Here is a 16,644-nt window from a genome sequence, read left to right on the forward strand (position 1 = left end):
TTGAAAATAATTCGCGAATCGATATGTGATAATTTGTGATTGTCATATATATGCGCGCAGTGATTCAAAATATGTAAAGAGTGAAATCCTTCTTTAAATAGTTCTGAGGAGAGTGCAGCTTTAATTCTTGAATGCATCATGAAAACCTTTTTTTGGTACCATTTGAAGCGAGAAATGATTTATGCCACAAGGCAATGTTTCCATGGTGCTACAGGCGACGGTCTTCAACAAGAGAGGTAATTGCATGATGAAAATACAAACGTAGTTCCATACGGGTACTTTTTATCTTTGCCCGTGGGAAAGATAAGGATTTCCAGCATGGCGAAATATTTTGATCTTCTAATCTGGGGGTGGGGGGGGGGGGGAGAAAAATCTAAATCTAGCTCTATTGCAATTGATTGAAATAGCCGAACTACATAAGCGATGTTATATGCCTTACTAACTGATCTCAATATTACAAATCTACCTACTAGTAAGTTATTTCTAAATCTCAACCTCAACTGAATGTATCCTATAAAAATGAACGATTAAACAAAATAACAATAATAAAATAATAATAATATACCTTTACCATTTCCTCATATATTATGTTGATACAAACTGGTCAATGTCTAAAAATGAATTGTTCTTAACGGTTGACTTGTTGTGCATAATTAATGACCTTTTCAAAATACTTATGTATTTCAGAATATTGCTCAAAGGAACAATAAATCAGAATTTTTAACAAACGGAATATATATATTTTTAATTTTTTTACACACAATATTTAAAAACTAATTCACTTCATTGGTAACTAAACAACTTTGTTGTCGACGAACCTGAGAAAGGATTAAACAGTCCATCACAGAAAGAAGAAAATATACATATATCTATGGCTAACCAAACGGCTTTAAAACAATGTGACATCAGTATAGCTACATCCGTATCTTTATAGCCAGATTTGTAATTTACAGCTGTTATAATGAAATACTGCAGTAGCTATACTTTTGGCGCCCAAAATACAGCTATAGCTGTATACATTAATTTACAAAATACTGTTGTATTTTATAGTTATAATATTTAAATATTGCTACTGCTGTAATGTATTACTGGAGTTGAATGTTATTGTTTTGATAGGTACAGCTGTAAATTACAGCGACAGCTATAAATATACAGATGTTGATGTACTTTAAAATACAATTGTAGCTCTAAAAGACAGCTGTAGCCATAAACTACAGCTGTAACAACTATAAAATACATGTGTAGCTAAAAATTCAGCTGTAGCTACAAAATACAACTGTAGGTATAAAATACAGATGCAGCTATAAAATACAGCTGTAGCCATATCTATAAAATACAGTTGTAGCTATACATTTACCTCTGTAGATACATTTTGCTTTTTCTGCTGTTGATACTACACTTTTGAGCCACCTGATACTCAATACGTCACACATATCCTAGATTTGGACAAGTACAGGCCAGACATGCGTCGAGTTTGAATAAATCACAGAAAATGTGATACTCGTATTGATCAGAATGTTTCATTGTGTATCTGTTGTCAGTCGCAAGTTCAAGCATTCAATATGTGCATATGAGCAACATCTTTCATCAAGCTTACGGTGTTTTGTTCTTAATGCTTTAAATGGTCGCTTTTATTTATTTTGTAATGTTCCACGGCTGCATCAATGTGTACGAACTGGGACCGCTTTCATTTATTTTGTAATGTTCCACGGCTCCATCAATGTGTTCGAACTGGGACCGCTTTCATTTATTTTGTAATGTTCCACGGCTGCATCAATGTGTTCGAACTGGGACCGCTTTCATTTATTTTATAATGTTCCACCGCTGCATCAATGTGTTCGAACTGAGACATTTCCAAATCCTTGTTTGCCAGGGGGAACGTGTAGGAATCAAGGAAGCGACATGTGCCATCTATATCGGCCGGAAACCCCTGGGGAAGGTGGTCACGTGATCTAAGTGTCGTCCGGAAACCGTCTAGAAGCAGCCTGAAGTGTTTGATAAACCTGGTTAGGTTACTCATAAGTAAATAATATGTATTCTCCACCCTGAAGCTGATTAACATACTATGTAGTTAAAGCTTAGATAATATACAAAATGCGACCTGAAGTCACAGATAACGGAATCTATGAAAGTGAATGGATATATGTGACTGCAAATGAATAGAGAAAGTTCGAGAGGTAAAACGGTTTATTCCTGAAACACCCACTTTCTAATTTTCATATTCCTGAAACCCCCACTTTTTAATTTTCAAATTCCTGTAACACCCACTTTTAATTTATGTAACCCATGGTTACGGCCTATAGTCTGTTTAATTAAGATTAATTAGGTTTCTTTGATCTTTTTTTTTAAATATATTAGTTATAGTTTAAAACTGATAATTGATACATTGAAAAAGACAAGATTAACAGTTTGCAAGCAGTTTTCTTAATTAAAACTGATAATTGATACACGATGATGATGTTATTAAAGAAATAAGATGAACAGTTTGCAATCAATAGTGTTAATTTATTGCTATCTAAGTTTACTGTTTATCTTTTTGAATACTTTGATGTTGCATATAAATTCAACTGAGCAATATCTAAACAAAGAAATATTTATTTGAGTATATTAAAGGCGATAATTAATGTATTAAAAACAAGATACAATACCATTAAGTTTGAAGAAAAAAAGATGATATAAATGTATAAAAAAACTTGTCTTGTTTTATTAAATCATCCTAAGAAACAGACTATAGCTATAATTTGACCTAAGGCCATAGGAAGGTGTTAATTGGAAAAAGCAAAATTCCTGAAACACCCACTTTTCTTTTATAAAAATTTGAAAAGTGGGGGTTTCAGGAAGACACCGGTAAAACATATGATGCAAATCCAACAACATAAGGCACACACATTGTTTTACCAGGACAAATAAAACGACAAATTGTTTGATGCTGGAAATGCCATATTCTGTATACGTCTTGCACTGTTTACTGTGCACTGACAGCACTGTGTTCTGTCTGATACTTCTGGTGATAATGGAACCTTTAAATATATTTCTCATGCTTTTAATGCAACACTGTTTCTACGTTAACTAACCATACTCTAGAACAGTAAAATACAATACCGAAGCATGTATTTGGAACAACTCAAACAATGAAATAACAAATGACGGTTAAAATCGTGTTTTCTTCCATAAGGCCACTCCTTTTTTATTTTTTGGTTTACAAGAATTTTTGGAAAAAATGTCCACCGGGTGGTCGAAAAAAAAAGAAAAGGAAAAAAGTCCCAAAACATACTCTTAAAGGGTGAAAATCAGAGAACAACATAAAAACATTGAACATTTATATCATTTACTTGACATTTTAAAATTTTAAACTGCTATTAATGAATGTTTTAATACACTCAAAGTTTCAAAGTTCTAATTAAACAGACAGTTTAAATCTTACATACAGTGCATATAAAACATCAATGAAATTGACTATAAAACATGTTTACATATATAAACTACACTTTTTATCAAAGATACATTGAATATCACTCAGCAAGACATTTGTTTAGCTTTACGGGTATGCTTAAGCAAAAGTGATTGCAGAACACTTAAAAACTGACCAATATTAAACAGAAAAAAGAGAAGGCGAATTTTACGCATTAAAATACACATAAATTGCACTGTATTAGAACAATACATTACATTTTCTAAATATTGTTTCAGTTATTTAAATATTGGAAAATGCCAATAAAGTGAAATAATTACCAATTTTATAAATAAGGAAGTAACATTTTATGAAGATATTTGAGCTTTAATATTGTGAAAACAATTCCTGAAAAACTAAAAACCAAACTAGACCTAGATTTGAGTTTTAATAACTCTTACCATGCGGGGTCCTAGTTGTGTGTAACCCGATCCATGCTAAGTCTGGATATTTTCGGACCGGGATATTTAACATGGGCTGTTCATCAAATCCATTTCAAATTCAAATCTTGCAGCAAATTACCACATCAGTACATAAAAATCACATAGCAAAATAATAAATCTAGCATGTGACTTAACTTTATGTAGCAAACTGACAGAGAAATCCATAATTATGTATCGGATATTTTCATCTTCTCCCAACTCCGCCATTTTGTGTATACATGCGTTCACAGGGCAGCTATACTTAATGCTTGTTTATTTTTCATTTTAAAGAGTATTCATTGGTGACCACAACAGATCTCATTTATAGTGAAATATCAAGTTCAATACAAATTGAAATGGACTTATTCAAATAGTTTTCCGTGTTGTTTTATCTTAATGTTTTGCACACACCTCCAGGGATTAGTAAATGTCATTGACACATGTGTTCAACTTTTTGTTTGTTTTTTAACCCAAACATGAATAAAAATGTAATCTAGAATAAACACAAGCTTTGCATTGACCCAATGACAAGTATTTCCAAACCATTTAATATGTGATTTAAAATCCATAAACACCACCGACCGAACTTGTGAAACTAGGTCACCGGTGTCAACTTAAAAATTTTACTTTCGATTTCACCACTCACACTTTGTGCACTGTTATTTGATATATAACCATGAAATATTATAAAATGTTTTTCTCACACATAATTTACAGATATCTGTGTCTACTTATTCGATGGCAGCCGCTGACACTTTCATTTTTTATCTATAAACAACAATATTTTCATGACCTAAATTAGCGGGGAAAACACCAATCATGTGACAGTTATTGTTTGTGTCGGCTGTTAAATTTGCCAATGTTTATTGCTATTGTTATTTTAACAACTCTTGCATATTTTAATTAATTATTTCATATAAAGAGCGACTGCTATCGTCAATTCCGCCATTGCCAACGGCACTGCCATAACAGTTGACTTGCTCACATGCTATCACTATAAATTGGCGAATACGGCTACGGAATAACAAACCAGTCGAGATCTACTGCATTCGTACTCTTATCTATTCGTTTTGTTTTCATTTCGCACCAAAACCAATATATGGTCGGGAAAAAAAATTGAAAAAAAAAGTGAAATTCATATTATTTTTTTTTTACTTTTCGGAAAATTAGACCCGACGGTTTTGTAAACCAATTTATATAAAAAGTTGTGGCCTAAACTAAATTTATTTGCCAGCCGACACCAGTATGGTAATATACGAGTATATTACAGCTGCCAAATGATTTCATCACTCGAGCTATGGATTCTGACAGCTGTCAATAGGAATCCCGCTGAAACCTTATACAGTATTCTCTACCGTCCATCGATCTGCGCTTAAGTGTACTCTTCCCGGAATATTTGCACCTTAGTAGGACTTCATTCATATGGAAGACTATTGCATATTAAAACAAATTGTCTGGATATGTTATAAACATTAAACATAGTTTGCACAAATCCAAAAAACGTGACAAAACTTAGACTACGTTGACTACGAATTATACTTGTTTAAAATGAGAAAATGAGCAAACACATTACGGTTTATCTCAATGGCTTAAATTTCGTCTAAACAAAGGATAAAACTCGGCATATTTAAAATGCGGTGTAAAAATGCAAATTAAAAATGCAAATAAAAAATTGACTTCCAAAGCAAAACAAGAAACAGGCAACGTGACTCGTTTTGTACTGATATGATCGTGTCAAGTATTATACCAGTAATATATTAATCCTATGTATGACATCCAGGTAACTAAGGTCAGACCTCAATGTCTAATTTGCGAGGTAATTCAGAATTCAGAGATTGGGAGTTTCCTGCCTCGTAGCGAAATAATTGTCATCTTATTTCCTCGCAAATTGTATGATAATGGAAATAATGTCTTGCTTCAAACAAAAATGTCGTCTCCCACGAGATATCTGCAGAAAAGCGTGGACAGTGTACCTTTATGCAGGCCTCGAATAAAACGCTAGAGAATAGATAAAGCTAACAAAAACTTTCATCCAAAGGTAAATCAATAGATGTGTTGCGGATCACAATGCTTACGTGTGCTTGTACGTGTACCTACATGTTCATGTAAAAGTTGCACAGCTGAGCTTAAAGTTTTCGAAATATATATTTAAACTTGAACATGTTGAACTTGTAGACTCGCTAATGCTCGCATAAATCACTTTACTCGTACTATCGTACATGGCACTCTGAGCGTGTACAATGTATACCGGTACATACCTGGATGAGATCACTAAAAGAAGTGACACGTCCGCGTACCGTGTGCACTCGATTTTACCAATGCTAGAGATACATACTTGTACGATGTCGGACTGATGTTAATCTTGGTTGGCTCGCTCCCGGACTCAAGTTTGTTTGCAACGGTCACGTGATTACCAAAGAGGCAATATCGGGGCATTGTCACCCCAACCACGCCAGCCAAAATCGTCCCTGTATGGATACCTATCCGCATCTGCACAATGATGGACATAAACATGATAATTGAACCCTTCTTAAAATGTATGTTTGTAAAATCAATAAATACCAGAAGGTTATAATGCTGGAATAGTCAAATCAATCCTTCTGAATATTAATTTTGATTTTATTTCTTCTGAATCATTTCAGCATTTTATAGTAGCCTTAAAAAAGATCCTTTGCATGGAAGCTTGCTTTATGGACAATAATACCTGACCTGTATGACTTTCCCGTCATGTGACTTCTGCATCGAGGCAAAACCCATCATCTTGAGAGCCATCCAGGCGATCTGGTTGGCGTGGTAGCGGGAAGGACGATGAAGGCCGCCCGCTACGCAATACGCATCCCCGATAGTCTCCACCTGTAATTTTTATGGAATGAAAACACCTGACCCAAATATAATAAACCATACTTATGTTCTGATCATACTGAGAACATAATTTAAATCATGTAAAATTCATAATATAAAATAGCGAGGTTTCAAATTATTGCTAAATCTGCATTTAGCAATATTCTATGATGTAATTTGCTATGTGATAATTAAAGCTGCACTCTCACAGATATATCGTTTTTACAACTTTTTTATCTTTTGTCTTTGAAAGAGCAAATTTTTGCGTAAATATCTGTAAACCAATGATAAAAGATGGCTGACAAAAAATCAGATCGCTGGTGTTTATATTTCTGTTCGAAAATTAATGATTCATGGTTTAAACCGTTACTAACGGTTTGAGAAAAATGCATAAAACATCAATTTTTGAGTTTGAAAATAAAAATCTGTGATTTTTTTTTTGTCGGCAGTCTTATATAACTGGTTTCCATACATTTTCGCAAATATTGGCTTATTCCAAAACAAACAATAAAAAAAGTTGTCAAAACGTTCAATCTGTGAGAGTGCAGCTTTAAAAAAGGACATGTAATTTGCATCACATAATTGAGCAACTTCTCAAGTTCTTTTTTTTAAATATTGTAAATAATCTATGAGAGAATTCGTTTCTAAAAAGAGCAAAAATAACTTCCACTAGTCTTCTGTGTTCAAACCCCATTGTCTGGCTGGGATTAACCGGGGTTACCAATAGGATTATTTATAAATACCTTGTAGACTTCCAGTTCCCCACAGCAATTGTCAAAGTTAGTGTACAACGAGTTTAACATGTTGATGACGTCAAGAGGTGTGCACGAGGAGCAAATTGAGGTAAAACCAACAATGTCAGAAAACAACATTGTTACGTCATCAATACATTGCGGTTCCACCTTTTCGTCTGAAAACAACAACAACCAAGAATATGTCCTTAAATAGGCACGTGTGTATAGATATGCAGCATGATTTTATTCAATTGTTTAATATTCTAAGATTGTATTTATGTCTGGTGTGGATCTGGACCAATCCCATTAAACCCTTCCCTCTCTTTTGAAGTGAATATTGCCTTAGTCTATCATCGGTCTTCTGTATAACATACGATTTCGTTAAAAGGTATGTTAACCTCTTAATAGGCTATACCAATTTGCAACAATTTGTTGAAAGACCTTATCTAACCATTTTTCCCATTTCTGGTTTCCTGGTCCAATATTAAATGTCCTCCATGTAGCAGTTAACAGGCAATTTGCAAATGACTAATTGTTTGAGCGAGTTCATTGAATGGACACAATAAGAGGGCGCAGGAATTATTATCCGGTCTTTTTGAGCAGATGGTTGTGATTACGTTGCCCATTTGAGGCAAGTCCCTGGTTATTTCATGTAGCCGGTAAGTGTTGATACAACTGCCTAGCTTTAATTACTTTGTTGCACGCTACATGTATTTGGATCGGTGGCATATGAAATCCAGGCTTTCCTTTCAGTTATCGACGCATTCACTGATTTCACAACCAGTGGCTTACATTAAATGGAATGCAAATATGCTCAAAGCCAATTCCTTCCCGCGATTACGGAACAACGGCTTAAAATAATCCTCTATCAAGTGTTTTGTAGCAAATCATTTCTGACAAATTTTAGTCAGTTCAATGCCTTGCCTTAAACGATACTGAGTATTCGAAGTGTTATGTGCTGCTGCCAAATCGTTGCATTGCAATTATCTGGGCTTAAAAAGGCACAATATATAAATTTTGAGTGATGAACCTTTAACTACTTAGTACTAAATAATTCATTTATGGAAAATATTTATTACGGATAACAAGAATGTTACCGTGAATCTAATAGCTGAAAACGCAAAAATATTAAATGATTGGTGAGTGCTAAAATATTAACTGTTATCTACTATCGGTATCCTTCATAAGAACCATTGTTTTCAACATTTATTCATCCTTTTTGGTATATTTAAACAATTGTATTGATGTGGTGAATCTTATTTGGGAGTAAGAGTGCATCTTTAAAGTACGCTCCCTGAAAAGTGTCGCCTCAATTGGGACCAGTACAAAAATACTAAAAGTAGACCTTGGCTTACAGATATAATTACTTCTGCATGACGTTAAACATTAGATAAAACAGACTGATACTGAAAAGGCCAGATATCAGAAAACTGAAAACAATTTTCTTGTGCCTATTGAGCTATACAATTGATACATAGAGCAGAAAATAAGAAATTGAAAGGTGACTCACAAATGCATTTTTCTTTTCTTAATACTTTCTAAAATATTATCGTTGCTTGATAAAGGTGTAAAGCAATGCAATATGGTCATGAATTACTTGTATTTTCGAGCACACCGCGTGTTGTTGTATTTGACGGTACATAGCTTCGATACTTCAGCTCCCGAAGAGTTTTCGGGAAAAAGTCTATAAACATGATCTTTTGCATATTATATTTTATATGTTCACACAATTTACCATTAAAGTACTAAAACAGGTGTGGACTCACTTCTCCATAGTTTCTGCGCTACTTTGGAGGGGAAGACCATTTGCAGTAGTTCCACGTTTTTCCTCTTTTCCTCTTCCACAGCCTTGGTCGCCTCGATGATGTTTTGCTTGATCTCTTCCATTCGCCTTCGCAAACCATCCTTTATATAATGCCGATTTAAGAATTTTTAATAAGCTCAAACGATTAATTTGTTGTTCGTATTTTTGGTTTATTTGTATGTTTTTCGTTTGATCTTGTGGTTTAAATATTTTATACTTCGGCTTTTATTGTATTATTGCAGGGCTTCTATTGTATTATTGGAGGGCTTCTATTGTATTACTGAAGGGTTTATATTGTATCATTGCAGGGCTTCTATTTTATATTATTGCAGGGCTTCTATTGTATTACTGAAGGGATTCTATTGTATTATTGAGTGCTTCTTTTTTATATAATTGCAGGGCTTCTATTATATATTATTGCAGGGCTTCTATTGTATTACTGAAGGGTTTATATCGTATCATTGCAGGGCTTCTATTTTATATTTTTGCAGGGCTTCTATTGTATTACTGAAGGGATTCTATTGTATTATTGAGTGCTTCTTTTTTATATAATTGCAGGGCTTCTATTATATATTATTGCAGGTTTCTATTGTATTATTGCAAGGCTTCAATTGTATTATTGCAGTGCTACTATTGTATTATTGCAGGGCTTCTATTGTATTATTGCAGGGCTTCAATTGTATTATTGCAGGGTTATATTGTATTATTGCAGGGTATTATTGCAGGGCTTCTATTGTATAATTGCAGGGCTTATATTGTATTATTGTAGGGCTTATATTGTATTTTTGGAGGGTTTATATTGTAGTATTGCAGGGCTTCTTTTGTATTACTGAAGGGCTTATATTGTATTATTGCAGGGCTTCTATTGTATTACTGCAGGGTTTCTATTGTATTATTGGGTGCTTTTATTTTATATTATTGCAGGGCTTCTATTTTATATTATTGCAGGGCTTCTATTGTATTATTGCAAGGCTTCAGTTGTATAATTGAAGTGCTTTAATTGTATTTTTGCAGGGCTTCTATTGTATTATTGCGGGGCTTCAATTGTATTATTGCAGGGTTTATATTGCATTATTGCAAGGCTTCAAATGTATTATTGCAGGGTATTATTGCACGGCTTCTATGGTATTATTGCAGGGCTTATATTGTATTATTGTAGGGCTTATATTGTATTGTTGGAGGGCTTCAATTGTATTATTGGGTGCTTCTATTTTATATTATTGCAGGGCTTCTATTTTAACTTATTGCTGGGCTTCTACTGTATTATTGCAAGGCTTCAATTGTATTATTGCAGTGCTTCTATTGTATTATTGCAGGGTTTATATTGTATTATTGCAGGGTTTATATTGTTTTATTGCAGGGTATTATTGCAGTGCTGCTATTGTATAATTGTAGGGCTTATATTGTATTATTGTAGGGCTTATATTGCATTTTTGGAGGGTTTATATTGTAGTATTGCAGGGCTTCTATTGTATTACTGAAGGGCTCATATTGTATTATTGCAGGGCTTCTATTTTATATTATTGCAGGGCTTTTATTGCATTACTGCAGGGCTTCTATTGTATTATTGGGTGCTTCTATTTTATATTATTGCAAGGCTTCTATTTTATATTATTGCAGGGCTTCTATTGTATTATTGCAAGGCTTCAGTTGTATTATTGAAGTGCTTTTATTGTATTATTACAGGGCTTCTATTGTATTATTGCAGGGCTTCTATTGTATTATTGCGGGGCTTCAATTGTATTATTGCAGGGTTTATATTGTATTATTGCAGGGCTTCAAGTGTATTATTGCAGGGTATTATTGCAGGGCTTCTATGGTATTATTGCAGGGCTTATATTTTATTATTGTAGGGCTTATATTGTATTGCTGGAGGGCTTCAATTGTATTATTGGGTGCTCTATTTTATATTATTGCAGGGCTTCTATTTTAAATTACTGCAGGGCTTCTACTGTATTATTGCAAGGCTTCAATTGTATTATTGCAGTGCTTCTATTGTATTATTGCAGGGGCTTCTATTGTATTATTGCAGGGCTTCTATTGTATTGTTGCAGGGTTTATATTGCATTATTGCAGGGCTTCAAATGTATTATTGCAGGGTATTATTGCAGGGCTTCTATTGTATTATTGCAGGGCTTATATTGTATTATTGTAGGGCTTATATTGTATTGTTGGAGGGCTTCAATTGTATTATTGCAGGGCTTCTATTGTATTGTTGCAGGGCTTCTATTGTATTGTTGCAGGGCTTCTATTGTATTGTTGCAGGGCTTCTATTGTATTGTTGCAGGGCTTCTATTGTATTGATGCAGGGCTTCTATTGTATTGTTGCAGGGCTTCAAATGTATTATTGCAGGGTATTATTGTATTATTGCAGGGCTTCTATTGTATTGTTGCAGGGCTTCTATTGTATTGTTGCAGGGCTTCTATTGTATTGTTGCAGGGCTTCTACTGTATTATTGCAAGGCTTCAATTGTATTATTGCAGTGCTTCTATTGTATTATTGCAGGGGCTTCTATTGTATTATTGCAGGGCTTCTATTGTATTATTGCAGGGTTTATATTGTATTATTGCAGGGCTTCAAATGTATTATTGCAGGGTATTATTGCAGGGCTTCTATTGTATTATTGCAGGGCTTCTATTGTATTGTTGCAGGGCTTCTATTGTATTGTTGCAGGGCTTCTATAGTATTGTTGCAGGGCTTCTATTGTATTGTTGCAGGGGCTTCTATTGTATTATTGCAGGGCTTCTATTGTATTATTGCAGGGTTTATATTGTATTATTGCAGGGCTTCTATTGTATTATTGCAGGGTTTATATTGTATTATTGCAGGGCTTCAAATGTATTATTGCAGGGTATTATTGCAGGGCTTCTATTGTATTATTGCAGGGCTTCTATTGTATTGTTGCAGGGCTTCTATTGTATTGTTGCAGGGCTTCTAAAGTATTGTTGCAGGGCTTCTATTGTATTGTTGCAGGGGCTTCTATTGTATTATTGCAGGGCTTCTATTGTATTATTGCAGGGTTTATATTGTATTATTGCAGGGCTTCAAATGTATTATTGCAGGGTATTATTGCAGGGCTTCTATTGTATTATTGCAGGGCTTATATTGTATTGTTGCAGGGCTTCTACTGTATTATTGCAAGGCTTCAATTGTATTATTGCAGTGCTTCTATTGTATTATTGCAGGGGCTTCTATTGTATTATTGCAGGGCTTCTATTGTATTATTGCAGGGTTTATATTGTATTATTGCAGGGCTTCAAATGTATTATTGCAGGGTATTATTGCAGGGCTTCTATTGTATTATTGCAGGGCTTCTATTGTATTGTTGCAGGGCTTCTATTGTATTGTTGCAGGGCTTCTATTGTATTGTTGCAGGGCTTCTATTGTATTGTTGCAGGGGCTTCTATTGTATTATTGCAGGGCTTCTATTGTATTATTGCAGGGTTTATATTGTATTATTGCAGGGCTTCAAATGTATTATTGCAGGGTATTATTGCAGGGCTTCTATAGTATTATTGCAGGGCTTATATTGTATTGTTGCAGGGCTTCTATTGTATTGTTGCAGGGCTTCTATTGTATTGTTGCAGGGCTTCTACTGTATTATTGCAAGGCTTCAATTGTATTATTGCAGTGCTTCTATTGTATTATTGCAGGGGCTTCTATTGTATTATTGCAGGGCTTCTATTGTATTATTGCAGGGTTTATATTGTATTATTGCAGGGCTTCAAATGTATTATTGCAGGGTATTATTGCAGGGCTTCTATTGTATTATTGCAGGGCTTCTATTGTATTGTTGCAGGGCTTCTATTGTATTGTTGCAGGGCTTCTATAGTATTGTTGCAGGGCTTCTATTGTATTGTTGCAGGGGCTTCTATTGTATTATTGCAGGGCTTCTATTGTATTATTGCAGGGTTTATATTGTATTATTGCAGGGCTTCAAATGTATTATTGCAGGGTATTATTGCAGGGCTTCTATTGTATTATTGCAGGGCTTATATTGTATTGTTGCAGGGCTTCTACTGTATTATTGCAAGGCTTCAATTGTATTATTGCAGTGCTTCTATTGTATTATTGCAGGGGCTTCTATTGTATTATTGCAGGGCTTCTATTGTATTATTGCAGGGTTTATATTGTATTATTGCAGGGCTTCAAATGTATTATTGCAGGGTATTATTGCAGGGCTTCTATTGTATTATTGCAGGGCTTCTATTGTATTGTTGCAGGGCTTCTATTGTATTGTTGCAGGGCTTCTATTGTATTGTTGCAGGGCTTCTATAGTATTGTTGCAGGGCTTCTATTGTATTGTTGCAGGGGCTTCTATTGTATTATTGCAGGGCTTCTATTGTATTATTGCAGGGTTTATATTGTATTATTGCAGGGCTTCAAATGTATTATTGCAGGGTATTATTGCAGGGCTTCTATTGTATTATTGCAGGGCTTATATTGTATTGTTGCAGGGCTTCTATTGTATTGTTGCAGGGCTTCTATTGTATTGTTGCAGGGCTTCTATTGTATTGTTGCAGGGCTTCTATTGTATTATTGCAGGGCTTCTATTGTATTGTTGCAGGGCTTCTATTGTATTATTGCAGGGCTTCTATTGTATTGTTGCAGGGCTTATATTGTATTATTGTAGGGCTTATATTGTATTGTTGGAGGGCTTCAATTGTATTATTGCAGGGCTTCTATTGTATTGTTGCAGGGCTTTTATTGTATTTCATTACAGAGCTTCTATTCTTCTTGCAGGGTTTTTATTGTAATAATGGAGTAGATGAAGCGATTTAACTTTCAATGCTTTCTTAATTATTTAGTCTTGTTAGGTAGGTAAGACAGCATGATATGAAGTGTGAAACATTGCTTGTCATTATGGTGTCAGACTACTTAATAACAGGGTCAATAAAAGTATTTATACGCACACACACACACACACACACACACACACACACACGCGCGCGCGCGCGCGCACACACGCACACACGCACGCACGCACGCACGCACGCACGCACGCGCACACGCGCGCACACACGCACACACACACACACACGCACGCACACACACACACACACACACTGCAGAACGAATTTAAAGTGAAATGTGACTAGAAAGGTAAGATCAATGAGTCTATCGCTAAACCTACTTGTGCTTTCGTCTGCTCTCCAACCAAGATGACGTCACGCGTCGCATCATGAATTGGCAGGTCAGAAATATAAAGGCCCTTTTCTATCAATTCATCCAGCTTTTCTACGCTTGGTGTACCAAGAAACAAAATTCCGTCTATTTCTGGTAGGTGGATCATTTGTCCCTTAAAATCCATCGTCTAAAACAAACAATGGTTGAAAAGTATGCATACCTATTTAAATTTATAGGTAACATCAATTGCAGGATTTGGCAAGCATACTGTTGTTACTTATTCGTTATAAAATTGTCTAGCAGTTCTACAAAATATTATACTGAGCCTTTGTATGACAAAATTAGACCAAACAATGTTTCTGTAATTTCAACTGCATTATTTGTGATAGAAGGGAAAAGTTTGAATAGACATTCATGAATACATAACTAAATTGAGAGTGATGGTCGATGTCTATACAGCTGTGAAATTATTATTTTTCCTGTAACTAAGAGCACTTTTATTGCTGTACAAAAAGGGAAAATGGCAGAAATAGTTATCAAACCCAATTTTCCTTCTGTTTATTTCTTTGAATATCAAATATTTTTTATTTGTTCCTTTGTCCCGTTTACGAGTGCTGTGAATTGCGATGATATTGAAAATGCCGATTTATAATTCCTAGATGTACAATAATGTTTACCATTTAGTATATTATAAGACTATAACAAATTCATTGTCATTATACAGCTAGCTGTTCGTTTTGGACTCTGTCATGATGGTAGAAACAATAAATGTGTGGATTTTAACGTAATAACAGAGAAGAAAATCACGATGGAAAAGAATCAATCAATATGTATTCACAATTATGCCAATAACTTATAGCTAAGACTATCGACTTTTGGGTGCTAAAATATATACTATATATATTGGGTCTACATATTTGTATATCTGAAATGCTTATATCAACTTATTAACATACGCATGGACATAAATATATTCGTGTCGAAAAGAAATATGACATAACCAGATTAGTTATAAATACACTCGTTAACAGTAGAGAAATGCTTATTAACATAAAATTATAACATATACTAGCAAACCGAGACAATCACACATTAGCATAAGGTTTTCGATGTATAAATATATGAATTATGGATGCCTGGTGACCCCTTGTTTTTGTATCATCTGATTTTTATTATTACATACAAGCCATTTTGGCCTATTATGTATTTCTGGTCATTTATTGTCGTATAAGTAATCAGCGAGCAGTTCCCTTTCAAATGATACGAACATTATATGTTGTCCAAAGAAATCAATATATAACATTATCGTCAAAAGCGAGATGAAATAAACAACTTATTTGTATAAGTGATACCTTAAGTTTGTCCTTACCTGCGGAATGCCATTCCGATCACAGTGCTTTGTTCTTAGGTTAAACATGAAATTCACATGTGAGAGTAATGCTGAGTAGGTAAAGGGCTCGATCTTGGGCCGAGTCACTTCGAAGTGCTTTGTCAGTTCCCTGCTTTCAGAGTCATTTGACAGCTTCACGTGCTTTGCCATTGCTTCACCAATTTGGATAATATCAAGGTTTTTGTTTACGACAAAGTGAAAAGGGAAGGTTTTGCTAAATGTCACGGTGCCAATTTTACTTTCGGACGGCTTGCTATTGATTTGTACCTCCGGTGAACAGATTTTACAACTCGTGTTAGCGCAATCATCCACTGCTGCATATACGGTGAAGGTGTGATGCAAGGACCCTGGGGTGTTGCTACAAGATACTGATATCGTTGCCTGCTTTGTGAACAAGTGTCTGGAAATACCTAACACAATTCCTGCATAGTACTCAATGATGTTTCTTCTAGCTGTATAGAAGTGCAGAATAAGTTTGTTTTGTTGAGTTTCACACCTCGACGAAGGGGGCACTTGTGACTGGAACCTTTCGGACGATGATATATAAGTCTGGAGACCGTCAAGGTTACTGAGGAACTCGGTCATGTTGCTACCCATCATCCGGATACAACTACCATACTCCTCAAGGCACAACCGGAAATACTCGTCCCCAAGGCGACGTTGAAAAACGTATTGTGATTCGTCTGAAACCAAATATGAATCCTTTTACAACTTCGAGCGATTTTTCCAAACAAATGAGCTCGATCCTCACCTCAATGTATAAATAAAGTACACGGTGAATACAGCATGTATTCTAGAAACAATAAAGAAACTGTGCATGCAAAATTATACTGGTTCTTCAAAACCATCAGAAATAGCCAGTTTTGAAGATAAC

At 34.8% G+C, this 16,644-nt stretch overlaps 1 protein-coding gene across 1 annotated transcript in view; it reads right to left on the bottom strand.

Annotated features, from left to right (window-relative positions):
• Positions 1–583: 583 nt before the first annotated feature.
• LOC128226858 (guanylate cyclase soluble subunit alpha-2-like) overlaps positions 584–16,644 on the bottom strand; it is a 96,815-nt gene continuing 80,754 nt past the window's right edge. Inside the window, exons 5-11 of the mRNA XM_052936943.1 lie at positions 15,750–16,453; positions 14,388–14,567; positions 9,215–9,353; positions 7,458–7,624; positions 6,583–6,726; positions 6,209–6,363; positions 584–1,985 (exon numbers count right to left, since the gene is read on the bottom strand). Coding sequence (XP_052792903.1) covers positions 1,748–1,985; positions 6,209–6,363; positions 6,583–6,726; positions 7,458–7,624; positions 9,215–9,353; positions 14,388–14,567; positions 15,750–16,453 — 1,727 coding nt within the window. The 3' untranslated portion in view covers positions 584–1,747. The remainder of the gene's footprint in view (positions 1,986–6,208; positions 6,364–6,582; positions 6,727–7,457; positions 7,625–9,214; positions 9,354–14,387; positions 14,568–15,749; positions 16,454–16,644) is intronic.

The sequence above is a fragment of the Mya arenaria genome, chromosome 3 (genome assembly GCF_026914265.1).
Source record: "Mya arenaria isolate MELC-2E11 chromosome 3, ASM2691426v1".
In the NCBI taxonomy this organism is placed as follows: domain Eukaryota; kingdom Metazoa; phylum Mollusca; class Bivalvia; order Myida; family Myidae; genus Mya; species Mya arenaria.